The 23,419-nt window shown below is 27.3% G+C and overlaps 1 protein-coding gene and 1 long non-coding RNA gene across 5 annotated transcripts in view; one reads left to right on the forward strand and one right to left on the reverse strand.

Moving 5' to 3' along the window:
* Window positions 1–19,037, reverse strand: part of LOC126735955 (homeotic protein ultrabithorax) — a 405,066-nt gene extending 386,029 nt beyond the window's left edge. For 2 of the 4 annotated variants that reach the window (XR_007660561.1, XR_007660562.1), the window contains exon 1: window positions 17,916–19,037. Coding sequence is in view for 2 of the 4 variants with exons in the window: in XM_050440079.1 (XP_050296036.1) it covers window positions 17,916–18,576 (661 nt within the window). In the remaining 2 variants the exon portion in view is untranslated. The remainder of the gene's footprint in view (window positions 1–17,915) is intronic. The other 2 variants (XM_050440079.1, XM_050440080.1) reach the window with 2 other exon arrangements.
* Window positions 1–23,419, forward strand: part of LOC126735956 (uncharacterized) — a 140,839-nt gene that overhangs the window by 113,531 nt on the left and 3,889 nt on the right. The window lies entirely within an intron of this gene.

The raw sequence follows: 23,419 nt of genomic DNA on the forward strand, positions 1-23,419 counted from the left end.
TCTCAAACGGCTGCTGGAGAACACATATTTCAAAATATGTACGAATTGGTTTCGCAATAGGTCTCTCATTGTTTGCGCGAAAGGTAGGAGCACGTATTGTTTTTTTTGTTGTTAATTATATTTTGAAAGAAAAGCGCTAGTACAGTTGCTACTTAAATAAGTTATTATACGTGATATTTTACAGAAAGCAATGTTCTCGTCAGCGTTTTAAAAATAGCAATGTTTAATTTATTTTAAAATATACTAATAAATTGGCTTTATTAGCAAACATAAATTTACAAGCGGAACCATAAAAAAAGTACCTAATAATACCCCATTAAAAATCCAAATCAGGTACCGGACAATTAAAAAATATAATTAATCTATCTTAACGTTCTCGAAAGATTTATAATGGCGTTTCTCAACGCACAACCTTCTCTTCTCGATAAAATATCTTTAGAATGCCACAAATCCGACCGATTACAATAATATAGATATTAGAAAACAGTAACATAATTAATAGGCCATAAATAAGTCTGTGTTACTTTATATTAACTTGCATATCTCCGTTAATATATGGACAATTAAACCAAATATGGTATTAGCATACAATGCATGTTAATCTGTTTATAGTGGTGTTGACATTTATTCGGATGGCGTTTCTCGGTGGCCATATTTGCCGAACGAGTTGTACGTGGATACGGGGATGTCATAATGGTATGGCTCTGTGTAGTGAGTGAGTGTTGCGACCAATGACAGCTGTTGTGTTTGCTGGAATTGAGGTTGTGTTGTTTAGTTTGTTTAATTAATTATATTAAGTGAGAAGAACGATAAGTCAAATTAATAGAAAACGAGGCATAACTTAAATGGGTATGATACAACTTTTGAATTTCTTAAAAGTATGTTGATTATTACGGCTTATTCATTGAAAAATTCATAAATAAGCCGTTAATTGAAGAATTCATCCAAATGTTTTAAAAAACAGCAAATTGAGTTGATTTATAAAAAAATATCTTTAAATTGGGTAAATAAAAGATGCTTGCAATATCGAGTATTTTAGCTTACTATGAAAAAGATAGCGTATCATATCAAAAAAATTTGAAAATTGCAGAAAAATTATTTGGGACCTTAATGATTAAGAGACAGATTTGTGACTAATCCTTTTTGATATATCCTATATTTTTAAATAAAAAAATTATGTGGTATATAATCTGAATAATTCAGCTAAAGTTATCCCTATAAAATATGTATAAATATTATACTACTTTAAATAGAAAAAATATAAGAATTTTATTTTTAAATAATAGCATAATAGAATAAGAAATCTAGAGGAAAGACGAAATGAAAAAATACCGACAAATTTTAAATATGAAGTAAAATTATTTTTTTTATATTACGGTTTAACATATACCAAATTATATTTAAAAACATTTTAAATAGCCTATTTTTAATTTCTGGAGACAAATATAAATATATATTTCTTATAATTATATTTCTTGAATATATATTTTTACTCAGACTCAAATAGAAACAATATTAATATATCGAGTAAAATATAATAGTAGTACAAGTTAAAATACCAAACAATTAAGAAGAAGTTACAGAAATACTAACTGGATCTGTCATTTTTATAAAGTAATTAAGCATTTAGCTTACCTAGTTTTTACTATTCACTTTATATAAATTTTTAATATAATAATTTAGGCATCGTAAATATTCACGCTGTCTAAATTAAGAAGAAAGATAAAATTTGAGATTAAAATATTTTATAATTTTGTAAAAATATTTTTATTTCAGTTTTGGGTTACATTGATAAGTTTCAAATAGCTAATTGGAATTTATTAAAGAGATTATTTTAATTAAATTTTCATAACAATCAGGTTAATAGTTAATGCGATGACGGTTAGAGAACATTTAATATTTTTTTTTAGATTGGGTGCATTTATTAAAAAAAATCTTCGACTTGAATTAATAAAAAATGCTTTAACAATTTAGCTTGCCTAGGACTCCTTTAAACTGTTTTAAATGATATTACAATAAGACAATGCAGGTTATTAAACAAATTATATTTTAAAGTAACAAAAAATAAATTAGTCTTTAATTTTAGTCTTAATTACCATAAACATCACTTGGCATTCTAAAGAACAGAATCGATTGTTTTTCTTTATATATCCTTAATTTACTTTAAAAAAAATTAAGTAATATATATATTATTATATTACTTTTATAAGAAAAAATATAGAAATATTATAGATAATATTATTATATTAACTTAAATGGGAACCTCTAAAGATTTTTAGTGGAAATGATAAACATAATAAAATATAAAAAAACTGTAAATAGGAATAAAAAAATACCAACAAATTTTAGGAACAATAATTTTTTTAAAAGTTAGTAAACTTTAATTGGTCATTTTGTCTAAATATTGCTATTTAAATGGAATCAAACAATATTTGAAATATGTATTTTTAAAGATAAATATAAATATGTATTTTGTGTAATACTTTTCATAAAATATATATTCTCACTCAGGCTTCAACGCGAAGTATATATCAGGGGTTCAAATTAAATAGAGTAGTAGTTTTAAACGCATAACTTAAATGGGTACCATACGGTTTTAATATTAGACTAAAGAATTGTGATTAGTACACCGTATTCATACAAATTAAAATGCCAAGCTAGTAAGAAAGATGCAGGAGAATTATTTCGATCTGTGTTCTTTCTTTAGTACTTTAAGTATTTAATTAATATTGAGTTTTTTATAGTTTTGGTGCGTTAATTAACAGTCTCTAAGAGTAAAAAGTAAGAAGAATATAATGTAATATCAAAATAACCGTAATTTTTTTATATTTCATTTTTCCTTTTAAATTCTGCTTTTGTTATTCAACATTATTAAAAATTAAGCTTTTAATTTTTTTATAAATATTTCTCGTAACCTCTCGTTATTGAGGTCTCGATCTCTTTAAGATCATCCTCAGATTTCTAAGAGATATATTCTGGCATAGCTACAAAGGTTAAATTTTCGATACCTAATTGAGTCCACATAAATTAATTAATTAAATAAAACTAATCAAAACATTATTTCTTAATTAAAGTTTTGATTAATTTAATAATGTTTTGACTAATTTTAAACAATTTGTCTTAAAAGATTGCAAAAGAAGTTAATCACGATAATATTAATATTGCTTTTAAGAATAAAAATACTACTAAACGGGTTTTTTCAAATTAAAAACAAAGACACCAAAGAACCTAGAAACTACTGCAGTCGATAAATTCGATGTTGTGAATCCAATGGTGTTTACAGCGGTCAAAGGTTAAGTTATTTAAAAGTTTTTAGCAAGTAGTGCTTATTTCGACTTAATTAGCAACATAAAAAAGAAAACACTTTGTATATAGCATAAGATTCTGTACTAGGTGAGTCCCGAGGTATATTTATTATCACAATTTATAACAACATAATACTTGTCATGTTTCAGTTTTTTTCTTCTATTAGGAATTGACAAGAAAATTGGCTGCTTAAAAGACACTTGTATAACCACTATTGTCTTAATTCATCTCCCTTAATTTCTCAAGGTAGGTGGTTGAGAAAAATTAGGAAAATCTAGACCACAAAATCCTATAAATCTTTTTACTTATTATGGTTTTACAATTATTATGATTAACAAAGACGATCTACGATATATAAGAGCGTATCTGCAGTATTTTCATTTTAAAGTGATATGTCTCATATTATCTGTTATAAAAATTTTGTTTTTAAAATTAAAAGTTGATAAATTGTGTTAAATGTTTATTTTAAATTTTAGCTGTGATTACCACTGCCAGAATGTTTAACTTTATTTGTATTTTTGTGTATCTTTTAGAGTTCTAAGGATGATCTCTTTAAAACGTCGTTAAAGATATATAAATCGATCGTCTAAATCTACTCGTATATTCAACAGAAAAAATTAAGCAAGTTGAAAAAAAAATTATTATAAAAAAGAATTTTAAAATTAGAAAAATTACATATTGAATCGCAATCATATAACAATGTCATTTGTCAAAGATGAACTGAAAAACTATTATAAACTTTGATGACTATTAATTTCTTTTAGGAACACATTAATTATTACAACAAACATTAATTACTTTTTTAAAGTTAAGTATAAACAAAGCATAACTTAAATGGATATGCTATTTAAATTATATAGTTTGCGGTAGACAAAATAACAATTATTATTTAATGGTTTTAAGGAGCGTTGTTTTTCAAAAGTATATTGCTTGTAAATAAATAGGCAAATATAAATATAGGTGGAGATAAAGATTTTAATTTCTCAACATAATTGTAGCATAATAAGAAGAAAAGAAATAACATACAAAAAAAAAGAGTTCCTTAGCACCTTAAACACCAAAATGTTACTCTAGTTGATTGATTTTCATTTTTTAGAAAATATAAAATCTAATATCTAAATTAATTTTATAGTTAATGTTGGCACAGAAATGGGGCAAGCTTTAATAAAAACGTAATGAAAATTATGAAATGAATTAAGTAACTTGGATAACACTATTTTACCACATTCTTAATGATATAATCGTCTTTCTCCTTGGTAAAAATTCTTCATAACTTCTTCTCGCTTATCTCCCCGATCTGGCGTAACAAATTGAAAAAACTTTTGCGGCAAACTTTTTTTAGCACTTTTTATTCTCATCACAATGGCGGACAGACTTTAGAGATTTTATTGATAATACGTCAGAAATGTCACGTGCCTGTCGCAAAAAAGCCGGTTTTCACTTAGCATAAATTGAAATTTCTTTAAAAACTTTAAAAAACAACCACTAACACTGAAATAAAGTCATTTTTCGTGCCTGTTATACACTGCTGAAATCTCCACTCGAGAACATGTGAATTAGCTACCCCCGAGAACCTATACAAGTACCACTTTTAAGCCACTTAAAGGAGATAAAAATCGTTGTCTTAAAAAACTAGCGTGTTTGCAAGCCAAGATGCAGCTTTGAACTAACGGTTGCGCAAGGGTAGCTATTATAGCCGAAAAGTCCCTTGTATAAATATGGACCTTCATTTCTCAGGGTCGCCATTAAAAACTGGCTTTTGTAATAGCTGGGTCTGCCGGGTCGTTGCATAGATCTATTATTACGCAAAAGGTTGTCCAACTTAGGTCGGAACGATTCGCTCAAAGTGTTTTAGAGCGCGAGGCGATGTATGTACGAGGGCGCCTACGATTTCTTTAATAGGCCGGAGTATTTATCAATTTATTATTTATCAAAAATAGAAAAACCTGTGTGATATAGTTAGCTTAATATATGAAGAACAACGGTTTTTATAAATATTTTGCAAGCACATTAAAAATAGTTATTACGAAATAACTAATAAAACATTTAAAATTATTAAACCCAAGTAACCCTTACCCGATGGCAAAAAAACATTAGGAAACCTATATGAGAAATTTTTTTACCTAATTTTGGAAACAAAAAATCAACAGTGGCTGTCCAAATAAACAGCTGAATTTAAAAGTCCTAAAATGCTACACACAGTACAAAAACTATGAGGTTAATTCCGCATTTACAATTTCACACTACTTTTTAAACAAAAATGTAAATTTGAAAACAACTGAAAAGTCCCTCATTATATCCCAAATTATCATACAGAAAATCCCTTTTGATAAATAGTACTTTAAACAACACCTGTTTATTGAGACACTTTTTATTCAAATTTTGAGGCCTATTGAGAAATGGACTTTGTATAAATGATAAAATGTTTGAAGAAGGTTTTTTTAAGACTGCTCTATAAATTTTTGTGGGAATTTTTGGTTATTTTTCACCTTCCGGTCAAATATATAGTTCTAAGATATAATTATATTGAATATATTGTGTTATATGAATAGATTATATTTAATATAATTTTTTTAAATCTGCTCAATAAATATTTTTTTAGGTTTTTATTAACGCATTCTGATATTGAATTAATAGACCTAAAAAACCTGACATAAGTGGAAAAAAAACATCTCTTGTGGTTTAATAAGGAAATTAAAAGAAATTAGGGTTTTTGAATCGTTTCTATATATTTTAGATTTTTTAAAGCTTCTAATAATTTAAATATTTAAATCTTAAAAATATTTTAAATTAAAATTTATTGGAAAATTTTCAAGGCTTTCCTATTTATTTTACTTTATATTTATAACATATTAAATGACCTAAAATTTTTTGTTATTTATCTAATTTTTAAAAACCACCAAGTGTTAATATGAAATACAAAAAAATATTTAATGCCGTTTTACTTAAGTACTTATTATTATACCTTTAAATAGGTTTATATTTTACTTTAAAATGAATATCCTTATAACGACTTTAAATAATTTTAAATAACGTAACATTCATAAAGATTTTGCCTACAGAAGAAAAATTTCTTAAATATTACAGCATAATACAAATGGTTATTGGATTAAGTTAATTGAAATTTTATGGGGTAAAGAATAAATATAAATCTTGGTTCAAACTTCGTGAAAATCTAGTTAATCTTTTACTATATCAGCGAAAAAAATGATAAGCAAAACTTTATTTTAGATTAAAATTAAATGATTTTTATGCTACCTAGCACAAAATATTATCTTAGAGAAAATTAGCTAGAAATAAATAAATTAAGCCATAATATTAAAAACAGCTTTATTCATGAAATGTCAGTTTCATTATCATTTATTTTTAATAGCTTCAGTTACTTTATTTTAGTATTTCTTTAAAAATTATAACAATTTTTTAAGATGTATAAAGTTATTTATTATGGTAATTAACATCCTGTAAGATTTTTTGATGTGTTTCCTGTAGGTGTATTAAGTAATTAAAAGTCAGTAGGTAAATACTTTTTTACCTTAACCTTTAAGTACTGTCTAACTAAATAGACTTATAAAATAAATTTAAGTATCAAAATTAAATACTTAAAAAAACGAAAATGAAAAAAAAATACTGCAAAAAATAAGAAAGAATTAAATAACAAAAATTTTCAAACAAAAATTAGTAAATATGAAAGAATTTTCAATTAGGTTAACAATATACATGTAAATTAATTCACATAAACTATATGTAACACAAATACTATTCAAACGATTTCTTGATATTTATGTTTTGATCTTTATTTATATAATTTGATTTCCCTATTAATTCAAATAAAGAACTTTGATAATTGATAATGATTCAAATAAAGACTTAAAGAACTTTGTTCATGAATATTTTTCCTTAAAAAAGATTTAGCAAATGATTCCAATGACGCTGAATAAAAAACTTATTCATAATTTGATTGGTTCATTAATTAAAATCTACTAACCTCACTAAATATTTTTTTTATTTTCAGAGAATGACCTGCATGTATAAGTTAGTTTAATTTTTAATAAGCTTTTATTGGTATATTATTTTCCTATTAAAAAAAAAGACTAATATTGTCAATGGGACTGATAATAATAATAATATACGTATCGTGCCTATTTATTTAATAGGCATATCTGCTCAAGATTTTTTGCACCAAATTCTATATCATTTAAAGTCAGGCTATTATTGGAATTTTGCAAAAAATCCTTACATATTCTTAAAGAACTTTGTTATTTAACCCGTTTTTTTTAAAGATCTAGCTACTGACATTGAGCAAAAAAAAATGATAATAATTTTTTATTAATTTGATTTTGTCAATAATTTAAATTTACTGACCTTACTAACGTTTTTTTAAATTTTCAAAGCATAATGAATTATTTGAAAATAACCATTATTTGAAAATAACCATTTAGATGGTTATTTTCAAATAATTTTAAATACACTTTTTTGTAGCATATTATTTTATGATTCCAAGAAAAAGATCATCAAAGAGAACAATGTTTTAATAGTTACAACAAAGAAAACTCCAAGTTAAGATCTCACAAGTAAGATATAAAATGTTCAGTCGTTTGGAAAAAATGTGCTAAAACTATAAAGTAAAGTAAGACATTTTATAGGAATATGTTATACAGGTGGTCCATTTTACTTGAGACATCGCAAAATCTCGAAAACTAAACATGTATTAAGAAAATGTTTTATGTGAAGTTTGAATAGTTTCCAGGGGGCCATAAAATGACGTCATTGATTTGACCTTGAGTGGACGTCTTCAAGGTCAAATAAAGATCAACTTCATTTTTTTGCATAGAAACCTCTATTTTTTTTAATAGTATCTGATTTAGCGTTAAAAAATAAGTAAATTTTATCTGACATTTTTTTAAATGCGACCTCTCATTTTCAAGATATTAATTCTTGATTCTTTTACAAATTTTTTCCTCGACAATGACATTAGAAGTAGGAATAGCTTTGGTTCAGCAATTCTTCAATATTGTTGTGACAAGGCATTGTTGATCAATGATCAATGCAAGTTGTTATGTTGCGAAAGTTTCCTATAGTGAACAGATCTCACGTGTTTATCCCAGGTATTTCAGGCGATTATAAACAAATACTGATGAATAAAGTAAATGGGAGATTATTTTGGTTCACAGTATTCGTTCAGTTATCAAGTATTGGACTATTTTGTTGAGTGACTATGGAATGCCTAACATTAAATGAAAAAGTTGAAATGGTCCTTATATATGGTGAATCTGAACGGAATATTAATAGAGCCATCGAACTGTATACCATGCGACATCCTCAACAGCGACTTCTATCGCGAGCATCATTTTATCGTGTAGTGAACCACTTTATAGAAGATGAAAGTGTGAGAATGACAGATCGATCACGAAAGAGAAGCATTACCAGTCAAAATAATGAAATCGCTATCTTAGCTGCAGTTGCTTCTGGAATCTTCAAAGCAAGTGTCCAGAGAATTTTGAAACGTCACAAGTTTCATCCGTATTGACGTTGGATAGGTCGCGGTGGAACAGTCCACTGGCCGCCACGGTCACCTGATTTGAGATTTTATTCTATGAGGTTATTTGAAGGAGATTGTATATCGCTATCCACCAACGACTCCCGAAAATATAAAGCTGCGAATCCCGGAGGTTTACGGGAAGATAACTCCACAGATGCTGCACTCTGTTCACCCATCGTTTAGAAAGCGACTCGAAAAACGTATAGCAGTGGAATTATATAAACGTATATATTGAAATAATTTACTGACTCTAAGAAAGTCTTAGATAAAAATTACTTATTTTTTAACGCTAAATTAGATACTATTAAAAAAAAGTAGAGGTTTCTATGCAAAAAAGTGAAGTTGACCTTCATTTAACCTTAAAAACGTCCATTCAAGGTCAAACCAATGACATCATTTTATGGCCTCCTGGAAACCATTCAAACTTCACATGAAACATTTTCTGGATATATGTTTAGTTTTTAAGATATTGCGATGTCTCAAGTTAAATAGACCACCCTGTATATTCTAAAACCTAAGTTAGGCGTAACTGTTCAAGATCTTTTGCACCAAATTCAAAGATAATAAAAGTTAGGTTCCTATTGAAATTTTACAAAAAATCCTTATTATTTTTAAAAAACTTTGTTGTTAAATTTATTTTTTTGAAAAAATCCAGCAACTTCAAGGCATAACTTAAATGGCTATTTTGATAAAATTTGAAATATACTTTTTTAAACACATATTATTTTCTGATTCCAAGAAAAAGACCATATTCCTCAAAGAGACTAATATTTTAACAGTTACAAAAAATAAAATCCAAGTTAAGGTTCGCAAGGAAGATTTGAGATCTTGAGTTTAAGAAAAAGTCAATTAAGTACTTTGTTTTAGTTAAAAATAATAAAGGTTTCCCGGATTTCAAAATATCTCTAAAAAACAATGAAAATTAGAGAGTCCTAAGAGCTTTTTTAAGGTTTGTCAATAGGCTAAACGCATAACGTAGGACATTTAAAAAAAAATGTATTATATATTCTAAAGCCTAAGTAAAGCATAACTGTTGTAAGATTTTTTGCACCGCATCCAATAACATTAAAAGTCAGACTCTTTGGAATTGGAATTTTGCAAAAAATCCTTACATATTCTTAAAGAACTTTGTTATTTAATCCGTTTCTTTAAAAAGATCCAGCAACTGCTCCCAATGACATTGAGCAAAAAACAATACAACAATTTTTTCCATTCGTACCAGTCCATTATAAACATGACATGTAAGCTCGCATAAGCTGATCGATTCCTTTCCGTTTCGAAGTTTTTTTCTTTATTTCCATACCAGTCTACTTAGCCGTTGACGAGATACAGTGACTTTGATTTCAAGAAGTGCATTTTTATTAAAATCCTCGTGCGTCCAAGAAAACCAGCCTCGCCATTTACAGTACACGAAAGAAAATCGCGAACGCAAAAGTTTTTTTTTGCCGTTCACGATATAGGAAACGGGAGCATTCCGTCGTATTAAATTTAATTTAATTAATTAAAGAATGTGCATTTCACAGAAATTTGTTTGCTGTAGTACTTTTGAGACCGAGAATTTGCCAGGAATTAAAAAAGTTTTAATTGGTTCAGATATCGCGGGCACGAAATTAGTTTAATTATTGAGATATTTTATCGGTCAATTAAGGAAACTTGTTATTTTTTTTGCGTCAATTATATAGAAATTAAAATATATGTTATCCATAAAATACTTACTAATTAGCATAATTGTGAATATCGACTTTTAAGTGGCTTACCTGAAACAAAAAAAAATATTTATTTTAATTTTTTTTGGTTAAATAGTAGGCTAATACATCATGAAATGCTTTAAAAAAATTCAAGGTTAATTTTATAATAGAGATATTAAGGGTCTATTGACTGTTGACTAAATCTAACGGTAACCCAAACCATTACAAATGTCATAAATTTAAAAAAGTTCGTTCACAGATACCTTTAATATACCTGCCGGAGAGAACTAATAATTTATGAGCTCTATAATAAAATAATAACTTGATTTCCGACTAAATTCGGAGCCTGGAATGAGGTATTTGGTCGATTGAGTCAGAGTAAAAGGGAAAATTGTATAAATTGTCAGTGGGTTAGGCTGCGGTCACCATTGGCTTAGAAAAAACTATATAAAAAATTGACATGACAATAATGGTTGTTTTTTTTATGTTATTTGTTATATTTTTAAAATATTTAGTATTCCAGATTTTTGTTTTTTAAGAAGAGATTTATATGCGTCTAAAGATACCAACTTTTTTAATGCATTAAATTTATGATTTATGAAAAAAATTAAATATATATTTTACAGAATATAAAATATTTTACTAAAAATGCTTTTTTTATTTCCTAGTTTAGTAATCGACTTACTATAGTCATAATACAAAACCCATTTGAAAATAAAATTTAATATTTAAAGTAGATAAAAGCGAATTTGTAAAATTATACAAATAAATAATACTCCATAGTTTATATCTAAAGATAAAATATATATAATTTTTTTTTCGTATCGGCGTATTGTACTAGTATTGTAATTTAACAATTCTTTATTGTTTTGTAATCTTAATTTTTATTTTTATTATTTTTAATTCAAATGTAGTCGAATTTTTAAAGAACTAATCTGGTATATAAAACTCTAAGGCGACGTAATTTAAAGTAAACTAAAGCGAGTTTAAAGGAATTTTACAAACTAATAAAAATGAGAAAAAAACACTGCCCTAAATTAAACAAAAATTACAAGAAATATATTTTATTTAAATACCAGGTTATTGTGACTTAAAATTAATTTATAAGATATAGGATATTTTTTTAAATGTCTAAAATAGAAAATTATAATTGGAAAAAATAAAATTATGTACCTACATATTCTTATTTTAGATTTTTTAACCTAATTTTATTGTAAAAATAATTTTTCTTTCGACCTTTTTATCTCCATTTTTACGTAAAGTAATAATTATTAAACTCTATCAATGTTTTTAGATCCACAATTCTACTACCAATCTACTTTAAAACATATTATAATCTCAGATATATTTAAAAAATTTATAAAATCAATACGTATGAAAAAAAGTTTACAATTTATTTAAAACAAAATAATTTGTAAATAATTGTAATTTTCAAATAATTTTAGTTAAATAAGTTTAAATTATTTTATATTTTTTTACTATAATTTAAAATGTTGTTATTGTTTTATGAACCGAACATTTATTTTTATTGGCTAATTAGTCAATTTTACTTATACTTTTAAAAGAAGTAATCTTGCGCAAAATAGTATGTATAGTACATACAATACATATAATATGTATAGTATTTATTTAAATTAACTGTCTTCGTGTATTTACAAATTCACTTACAATTTAGTGTTCTCAAGTGTGTTGGACGACCCAGAATTGAATAAAAACTAAATTTTCTTTAATTTACATGTCGACGTTTCGACCTTTAGAGTTCTTTTATTTATTATGTATTAGTTCCTGTTTTTGTAATCTTAATTTTTATTTTAAAAATTAATTTTTTAGATCTACAAATTTGAATTCACAATTATTTTGCTATAAATCTATTTTAAAATAAATTATGAATTTGAATGAATATTACAAATTTATAAAATTATTAAACTTTAAGTTTTAATGAGTTTTTTAAGTATAAAAGAAATGTAACAATTTAAGGCAAGCAGTAAGTTGTAGACAACTACAATTTTTAAATAATTTAAATTTTTTAATATATTAAGCTAAAAACAAGTCCAAAAGAAGCCTAATATTATTTATAACATTCTATATGTGTGACTTAATCTTATTGTAAATTGTGATTTTGTTATTGTTTTATGATCCAAAAATATATTTTTATTTGCTAATTAGTCAAAATTACTTATGTCTTAGGAAACTAATCTTGCACAAAATAAATGTATTGTAGTAGCTAAAATTACTTTACCTCATTTATTTACAAATTCGTTTACAACTTAGTGTACTTAAGTAATTGAATTAAACTAAAGCTTCTTTAATTTATATGTCGACGTTTCAACCCTTATAAAGCCATTCTCATGAACTCATTATCATTAATACTAACTCTCAGTAAACTAAAGCAAATTTGAGGAAAATTTAAGAAAACTGAAAAAAAAACGATTTGTGACATAAAATATTAAGATTTATAAAAAATACTTTCTGTGCATATATTAAACCGTATTTATAATCAGGTTTCTTACCTTAATTTTATTTTCACATTTGTCTATTTCTATTTAATGCTAACATTATTTTTTTATGTTATCCCTATTTATTAATTAAAAAATATTCTTGCCTTTTTAAAAACTATTTTTTTTTAAATTTTCGAACAAAAAAATACCTTTTTTTATGAAAACATTTATATTATTTTGAACACTTTCATATTATTTTTCTATAAATATGGCTTAACGTTTTAAATTCCTAAAATCAATCTTTTTCAAGAATAGGATAATTTTTGCAAGGAACAGATCATAGAAATAAGATTTTCTTTCATAAGAAATGTATCAAAATAAGCTTATATACTACAAAAAAGGTAAGCTAGTTATGTCACGAAAAAAAACAGTTTTAACTAATTAATAATGAAAGACGCTAAAACTATTTAAACTTTAGCCTTCATGATCGACAAACAAGCAAAATTATTTTATATTTTCTCAAGTACTCCTATCATAAATTTAAATTGGCTTTTCTCGCACGTGATAAATCTAAATATTATTTATATAAGCAAGTTTATATTCCAAAGAAAGATCGGAAAACGTACAGTTAATTACAAAGTACCCAAGCAGCGTGACCGTGGAATCGTCTAAATCGTAAGCAATCTTATGCAAGTCCTCACCATTATGCCATTAAGGCGGAGTAATGGCTTTGTTATACCTGTTCCATTACTTCCACTTACTTTATTATTCCCGCTCATTCAACTACATCAATCGCTAATTTTATTGAGTGCTGTCCGACCACTGGTCTTAAGACCAAACCGTTTCAATCAAATCTAATAGCACCCTATTTTTAGACTTACGGCCAATATATTCTTACCATTTATCGGAACGGCAGTTTTTTTGTAATTCAGATTTCCAAAGAAAGGGTGCTAGCAAAAGTCAAGACCAAGTAATTTTTTTTAAGATTTAATAGGGACTTTTTAATACAGCTACCTGAAACTGAAAGGTAGAAAATAATTTAGTTTAGGGTCACAAAAGTGGCTCACTCTTTTGGGGTCCTAAGACTTTACAAGGCGTTATGCTTATAGATTTTTTTCAAAATACTTTAAGCACTGAAAGGTAGATGGCAGTTAGAGCTTAGATATATCTTAAAAGTCCACTTAAACACTTTTTTTTCAAAGCAAATTAAGGCATTTATTTTGATATTTATATCTCTAAGGCAGGAAATATTCAAATTAGACCACATTTCGGTAACTCAGCATAAGACTGATTTATATTTCCGGGTTCACGCTACACCCAAGTCCACTGGCCGCTTGAAAAGATAACCCGACTCTCAGGAAGTCGAAGCGAGAATCACTGGTGTTCTGGCAGGCCCTTTTAGACCCCGTACCATTTTAGAGGGACTTGGGGTAGGTCATATCCATTTAAGTTATGCATCAAGTTTATTAATTCGTGTTGACTAAGATAGTTTGTAATGATTTATGTTGGTTTATTGATAAGTTGGCTTTAGTTTAAGCTAAGGATTTTATTTAGAATTTATAGTAGAGAGAAGTTATAAATGCATACATATAAACATCAAATAAATAGTGCAATAAAAACAATAAAAGGATAAATGCCAAATAAATTTTAAATTTTATTATTGAATTACCAGTGGGAGGTAGCAGAGGTCCAGTATTTATTTAAACTAAAATATGTCTTTTAAATTTAAATATTCATAGAGGGAACAATAGGATATTTCGATTTAAGTTGACTGATATAGAAAAAATTATAATTATAAATTTTGATATATTGATTAAAGTTATTCATCAAATTGATAATTTGTTTTTATTAGGACATAGTTGTTTCTAGGAAAATTGATTTTAGTCAAATAAATTATAAGTTTTATTAGTAAATTAACAGTGGGAGGTAGCAAAAGTCCAATACGGAAGTTAACAAAATTTAAATCTTAATCTAGTAAAAAAATTACGTTTATTTTTTAATAAATAGACCCTGATATAGAAAAATAGCTAATTTTATAACTCGACACTTCAAGGAAATATAACTTTAAAATTGTAAAACTACTTAAATGAGATTTATGATGCCCGGCTAAAATGTATCCAAAGCGTTTTCAAAGAAAACTATCGAAAATATTTGAGAAAATCTCATTAGGAGCGACCGAAAATAATCCAATGTTTTGAAATGTTAAATTGTATTTTTGTTTAGGTTGTAGGAGCGATCATATTTCTCCATGGCTGGCTCGTAAACTATACAGTTTAAGAGCCTGGGCCAACTGAATTCATTTGGCATGGCCAGCTCATTTACACACACATTTTTTTTACATCGGAACTCGTTACTTTTGACGGGGTTTTAAACATTGTTGCAGTTTGGTTCTTTTTGTTTTTTTTTCTTGACTTCTTGTTTTTGACCGTTGTTTTGTCTGCCACTTTGAGTTAGTGTTTTGTAAATACTTCTAATACGTGTACCTGTACGTATTTTTTTTAAATGTAAAAGTAAGCATCTAATATTTCAAAATCGATCACTAATAAATAAATTTCGAATGTCCAGATAGTTTAGCGAAACCAAACGAATAATATCTAACAAAATATTCCGGCATATTTAATTCGAAACATTTTTTTTTCTTTTCAAAATTGTTTTTCAAATTTTATCAATATCCTGTTTATATAATTTTTACTTTTTACACTAAAATGTATAATAATTATCGAATTAAAGTAAACAATTGACTGTACTTTGGTAAAACGGAAATAACAAGTTTTTTTAATTTAGGCTTATAATAATCGCGTGATTGCATCTAGGTTAAGCGAAGGTTAAAATAAATGAAGATAACCTAATATTCATTTTTATAAAAAAGTAATAAAATTAGATGTTACGAAATGTTAAGGTTAAGAGCAGCCTGATTTTCGGCAAAAGCAGTGGGATTTTTGTGTATGCTTAATTTTTTTGTATAAATTCTATATTTTCTATAAATCCTTTCTTCTATAAGCCTTACTATTTTTTGTTCAGTTCGATTGTCTTAGTACTTATTTTGATCTGATTTAAATTTGTATTTTTTAAAAAATTTAAGATATAATAAAGAAAAATTATATTAAAGGGAATAGACGGCTTAGTATTGTTTCAAATTTATAAGGGTAGAATTGTTTCTTGGCTTTTGTTTGAAACCTCCTAATTTTAAAGAAATACGGTATTTTTAACGAAATTGAGCATTTTTAATGAAATAGGTTTTTAAGATTTTAATTGGTATTTTTTTAGGGGGTAAAATGTCCCAAATAAAGCACTTTAATAGGGCTAAATACGATTTACTATAGTAATACATTTTTTTGGTGTCTAGTAAAAAACATTTATTTTCCAGGTTAAAATCTTTGGCGCAGATTTCTCAATCACTTTTTAAAAACCAGTTAGAAATTATTTAAATTGTTTATTTAAGGCTTTAAGTTTTATTAATTTAACTTTTCTATCTAAATAGCTTACATGGAGCTTAGTATTGAATCTGCTAGGGAGATAGTTTTATCTTTAGATATTTAAAACCTTCAATCTATTTTACGATGAAAATGTAATTTTTAATATAAATATTAATAATTATATTAATAATCAGTAATGCACACCAGTGAACCAGCCTAAGATTGTCTCTTTGTAAGTACATAATATTCATATTCTAAAAAGTTATGCATAATTAAATTATATTTTTCTTAATATTAGGTATAAATATTAAGATAATTAAAATAAGATATACACAAAAAAAGTAGTCGCAAATAATTTTCTGGTAAATAAATCACATTCATGTCCTACCAAGTTATGTAATGTGGCACTAAATTAGACATTAAGAAATGTTAGGAATTAATGCAATGGAAAATGAGTATTAAGATACGCGTCATACAAGCAGACTTGTAGTTAAAAATTAATCATAGCCTAAAAGGTTATGCACAAAATTTTTTAAACTTAAAAATATCTATTTTTGTGCCTTACTTAAACCTTTATGATAACTAGCAGATTAACTTAAGGACCTTTAACCCGAAATCAATTAAACTCCATCTGGCCTACATAATCGTTCACAATTTAGAGGATCCGGGGTCTATAGAAACACGAAATAGGCTATGCGAACAGCTGATCGCCTCGTGGACGGCTTTAAAAAAGGACCGCATTAGTTCGGATGCAACGGGTACGACAAAGAGAGGACCATATTGCCGAAAATGCATCTGACGAAGAAGCAGTTCGTTCATTCAACCCTGATTATTCATACACTTGACTGCCTGACACGGGGTTAAAAAGGAGTTTAGCGATTTTGCTTATGTAATTTGGTGGTGTTTTATTAGAGAACTTAAAAGGCGTTTTATGGATTTATAATATAAGCTTGTTAGGATACTTTTCTTAGTTCTATGTTATTTATTAATTTTTTTTAATGTTACATTATTAAAAAAACTATGCTGCGACGCAAGCAGAAATTTTAAAGGCATTTTATTTTTAAGGTTTTATTAGTGTTGATAAAAAAATTGCCTTGCTTGATCGTAATTTTCTATTTAAAGAAAAATAGTTGTCGCATAACAAAAGGTTATGCATCATTCTTAATGCTTGAGAGGTTTTTATGCCTAAATATTATAATTTTCTTGGTTTTTTTTTAAACAAGAAATATTTTTTGGAAACTTTGTAAAATTAAATTGTGTTTGTTAAACATATTATTTTTTTAGTATTTTTATATTCATTAAAAAATATTTTTGACCTTAAAAATTAAAAACAATTTTGCATTTATTATGTACCTTAGCGAATATTCCGCTTTAATAATTTTTAAGTGGAAAAAGTTTAAAATACTTCAAGAACTATTTCATATGACTAAAAAAATCATGGAAAGGTCTCCCAAAAGTTAATTCTTGATTTTGTTAATTTTTGTGATTGGATTGGTTACTCATTAATTGACATTAATAATAAATTTACCTGCTATCGCCATCCAAGGATAAAAAGTGTGGTTCGTCTGCTGATGAATCTGCGTCCCAACTGGTTGCGATGAAGAAGTATTTAATGAACACGGATTATTCCAAGAAGACAGGGAATTTGACGTCCTGGTACCAGAAGCCGCTCCGGGACTCGTGGAGGGATCTCCGCCGATCAACCCGGATGATCCATAACCGACTCTAGAATCAGGAGTGCACGCGGATGGACGTACGGGTCCAGCTAAACTGTTTGCCAAATTAGCACCCGTGCCCGAAGTAGCATTTTGCCATGCATTTTTCACTGCCTCTGATGCCGCTACCACAGCCGCATACCCATTCTGATCCACGTTACCTTTCGAACAATCTGATTTGCCCGTGGGATTACTGTAGCTATTTTGCTGCCCGTCTGTGGTAGAATATAGTTTGCATGTGGCTGCTACTGAAGCATCATACGGAGAATCTTGTGGAGGTCTGGTTTGGTGTAAGGAATGTGCTGCGTGGTGATGCTGAGTGGATGCATAAGGCGACATTCCCAAACTTAAAGGGAATGATCTGTAGGCTGCCGCCGCAGCAGCAGGATCATGATGATGAGCCCCCGTAACCGAGCCTGTGCCCTGGTGGTGGTGGCTTCCGTAGAAGCCACTCTGTTCAAAATAAGAGTTCATAATTGCGGCGTTAATTTTGGCTGATTTTTAATGCTCCCCCGATAGGAGGGATGCGTCCTTAAGCACAAATAAAACAACAACAAAAAAAATGTCACAGTTCCACAAAATGTAAACAAACACTTCAAAGTTAGCTGATGATGGTCGGGCACTCGAAAAATGCAAATGACATCGTGTCAACTAACGACAGTTCGAACGGTGGGGATAAATTAATAATAATCGTAAGTAAAAATGATTATTGTTACGACGTAATAATAATGATAATAATGCGGGTAATAAAATGACCCAAGCACGAGTACTCCGCGCGATTGTCAGTTCGGCAATGCTGACGTTTTATACTGCTTAGATCGCGGATGGATCAAAACCCAGTGTGCACTGGAGCACCCGAGCAGACTCCGACCCACACGTTCCCAGCCCATTCGCGCTTACATTTTCCATCGCGCTTTCTCACTCTCCCCTTCCCCCACTACCGTGTGAGCAGCACGCGGCCAACTTTAATAGCCTATTATTATTACCTGCCGGTAAAATGCTACCTGTTTTCGACCATCTCTACTTTTTCAGCTCTAATTCGAGTCAGTTACGGCTCATTATCACCCTTTTTTGTTCATTTTGAGCACTTCAACCCTTGGCTACACTGTCTTCTTGACTAGTATTTAACTCACCACCACCCTTATTAAACTACGACAAGACTCTAGAAGTTATCTATCACTAACAAGAATTTGTTTAAACAATTTGTAAAAAAAAGATGTTGATAAAAACTCAGTTAGTAAGAGAGAGAAAGTGCGAGTGTATTTGCAAAATAATAAAGAGGCAAACGAGCGCATACAATGGAAGGGATCATAAAAGGACCAATGGCGTCGAACATTCGTCACAATGTTGGCGCCCACATTGTACGTTGCGCAAGGATAACATCGTCCATCTCACCGTGATGCGCCCCACTTAAATCTGTCGGTCTCTTTTTAGCACGTTTAAATCTGGCTGCTTGTTGTGTGGCGGCCTCTGTGGGCACCGACGTGAACTAAGTAAAACAGACTATTTCGAGCGCTCGAATGGGCTACATCAAGGGATATTGCCTGCTCGTAAAGGATGAAATTCGTTTCAAAATTAATACTTGAAGCCGTTTCGAGTGAATTTCATGCCCGTTTTCGAGTTTTTCGTTCATGTGATTTAGAAAATAAGTTTTAGCGTGGGAAAATCTGATGATGTTATTGGTTTTTCTTTTTTAAATAAGAGATTTGTTTTGGTTTTAAGAAAGTGATCTTAGGTACTATAAGGAAGTAATATTTTTGCGTATGCCATTATTGTCATTATTAATAAAAAATTAAGTTTTTATATAAACTATTTTCTTAGAGTTGAAAGAATTTGTCCATTATGCTTAAAGGCGCCTTGATACAATTTGCAATAAAATGTATTTTTAATTATATGTATAGTTTTTAAGACCAAGACTTTTAAAAAATTAAAAATGTTTTCAGTTACAACCTAAAATCTTTAGAACCTTTTTGATGTGAGTAGCGTCAGTACTTATTTTTAATTCTTATATAAAATAAAAAAATTTTTGATGAAATTGAAGCACCCTAAAAATCTTGGAGGAGATTTACAAACATATTTTTAATACAAAAATATAAGTATTCAAAATAAATTTAACAAATAAAAAATTTATATAATAGCATTTATAAACGAATATTTAATTACAATTAAATAGCATTTATTTTAATGATAAAAATTAAGATCAATCTAAGCAATATGCTGTAGAGAACATAAATAGGATAGAAAATTGCTTAGGTATGCATTAATTATATTTAAATGTAAAAAAAAAAATATTACATGACATTTTCTTTAACGAGGGCAAATGGGCCAATTTTTTAATTTTTTAATTGACAATAAGAATAAAATAAAGGAAACCTTTTAAACAAAACATTTCAGTGTATATCCTGATTAAAATCTTTATTGTCATATTTACACCTAATATTTGGCTAAAGCACTAATATATAAATTCTATATAATTTTTAAATTTAATAAATTCATTAATGTCTATAAAAAGCTTAGAGCATTCATTTTATGCTATGGAATTTATAAAACATAAATTTAAAACTCTTTATCTGTCTTGCTCCAAAGCCGTATAATATTCTCCCCTAAATCAAACAAATACAAAAATAAGCTTGACAAGCCTTTTTATAAATATCTTTATACTAATTTTTATGAATTTTCAGTTTTTTTCTAACGAATATTATAATTAAAAAAAAATTAAGTTTTCCTCGTGGGCACCAAAACGCCCTGGTGTATGGTGAAACTGCAGCATGTTTTTCTGTGGCTTGTTCTTTAAATTTTAGTTGAAGTATTGAAAGTCATTCAATTTAAGACTACTAAATTTAATAAGGATGCTCAATAACGAATATAGGTGTATGTCTTCTATCTAGGCTTTTTATTTTGATATTGTTAATCTCAAAATAAAATATATTAAAAAAAATAAATACTTATATTAACAATAAACTTTTAAGGTAATTTTTAATTACAATTTATAAAACAAATATATTTAAAAAAAAATTAAATTAAAAAAAATTTAAAAAGAGTTTCGTTTAAGCAGAATATTGGTTCTCACTAAAAAGGTAATCCAAATTCTCCAAAAATACAAATATCTATGTACCAAACCTTGAAATATAAGAAAACCTGCTTTAGTTTAAACACATTTCTTTAAGCTGCTTCAGACGATCAATTAATAAATTTTGGTCGATGTTTCAGGTTCTATAAGCTCATTCACAAGACATATTTATCGTAGATCATCTTCGTGTATAATAATAAGTGCAAAGCCATAACAAGTACAAATATTTGTAGGATTTTCGTGGTCTAGAGATGTTTTTTAATCGTCTTTCTTGGTAGATAAATTTGGACATTGTCTAAAGTAAAAAGATGCATAATTTTAATGGATATGACTTACGGGGTTCAATAAAATATCTGAAAATATTAAAGTGTTATTTTAGGGAAATATTATTAGCAACATTCTTATCATAATTAACATTATCCATTTTTAAGTAAAATGTAGTTTCAACAAAATTATATAAAAAAAATAAAACTTTTTTAAACTGAAAAATTATTACTTTTAAAACTCTAAAAAATAATTTATCACAATCAAATAATATAAAATATTTGTTATATAAAATTAACTTTTTTAAATAAAAAAGTTAAATATATCAAATCCTAAAAGACCATCACATCGACTAGCTAAACTTTTTTTTCAATTACAAAAATTAAATATGCAATGTATCAAATCTTAAAATATAAAGAAATCTAGTTTAATCAAAATATTTTTCAAAAGCTTTAAATCCTGCTAAATTTAGAATTCTAAAAAATGGTGTGAATATAATATCTTTTACTATAAGAAATTCTATCAGATTTTATATAAAAAGTAAAGATGTATAAATTATTATTTTTATTATTAATATTATATATTTGCCTTGCTACAAGTTTACAAGTTTTACTTAAAATTATAAAATTTAAATATTAAAATCAATTAAAAAACTATTTTGATATTTAAGGTATATGATTATCCTCATTTTATTTTTAGTTTTAATTTTGGATTAGTTAATTTTTCCATTTCCATATTCATGCTTATTTTACTGGTATCCCCAACAATATTTCAAAAATCGACAAAAAAAAAATTATTAATCATTTATAGGAAATAAACAAGTACAATTCACTTTACTAAATGCTGTTTACAAAATATTTTATTGCATACTGATACCTTTGGTAATCAATATGTTTAAAAAGTATTTCTCTATAGTTTTATAAATTAAGTCAATAATCAACCTAATTAGCCTAAATTTAAAGTGTTAGTATGCATAATGGATATGATTTGCCGGAATTTATCAAAACTTTAAATAAATTAGATAAAATATGCATTAATAAAACTGAAAAAGATATTCGCGTGTACTAATTTTTATCTGGAGCTAATGTTATGATTCCTGTACTATAATATCTAGCTGGATATGAAGCTGGCGGTTGGAATTTTACGACAAACATAATTGATAATTTACAGGCGTTTGAAATATGGATTATTGCAGAATTCTGATGGTCGCATGGACGGACAATGTAAAAAACAAAGAGGTTTTAAGGATGATAAACAAAGACCGTAATATTTTTCCATACTATTAAAAAAAGAACAACAGCTTACCTCGATCATATAAGGTACGATGAAAAATCCAGGACAAAGAACAGGTTTACATAATATATAGATACTAGCGGCAATGGGGAATGTGGTCGATAAGATTTGTTAATGGATTGCAGATCAAAAAGAAGAAATGCTCTTGATGGAATTTCTTATTGGTTATTGGTACATTTTATAATCAACTTTTTTAAAATTTATTTCTCAAGAGAGTTTTTCTTTGGTACCCATGATGTAAACACTTACAGTAAAAGCGATGTAGATTTGTGATAGTGTAATAATTTTGATTGAAATTTGTTTGTAACCTGTAGCTTATAGTTTATACTTATATAAAGTAGGACATAAAGTCTATAATATTTTCTATTATTTATATTGTATGACCAGAAAGCCATACATTTTCAATAATTTTAATATTTTCCTATCATTGAGAAATACCTATATTTTTTAATTAGTTCCAGTAATTATTCGTAAATAGCCTAATTGTAAAAAATACATCAGAAAGAGTTTAAAGAATCGTACTTAGCAAGAAGGAGACCTCGGATACCATATCATTTATTGAAGAATACAGGAGAATATATCAGTTACGAATAATAATTATTAATATAAAAGTACACTTACAAAATTAAAATAAAATTGAAGCTAAACTTAAAGATACTAAGAAAGTTTTACTCGTTTTATAATATAATA

Source organism: Anthonomus grandis, chromosome 5 (assembly GCF_022605725.1).
Source record: "Anthonomus grandis grandis chromosome 5, icAntGran1.3, whole genome shotgun sequence".
NCBI lineage: Eukaryota > Metazoa > Arthropoda > Insecta > Coleoptera > Curculionidae > Anthonomus > Anthonomus grandis.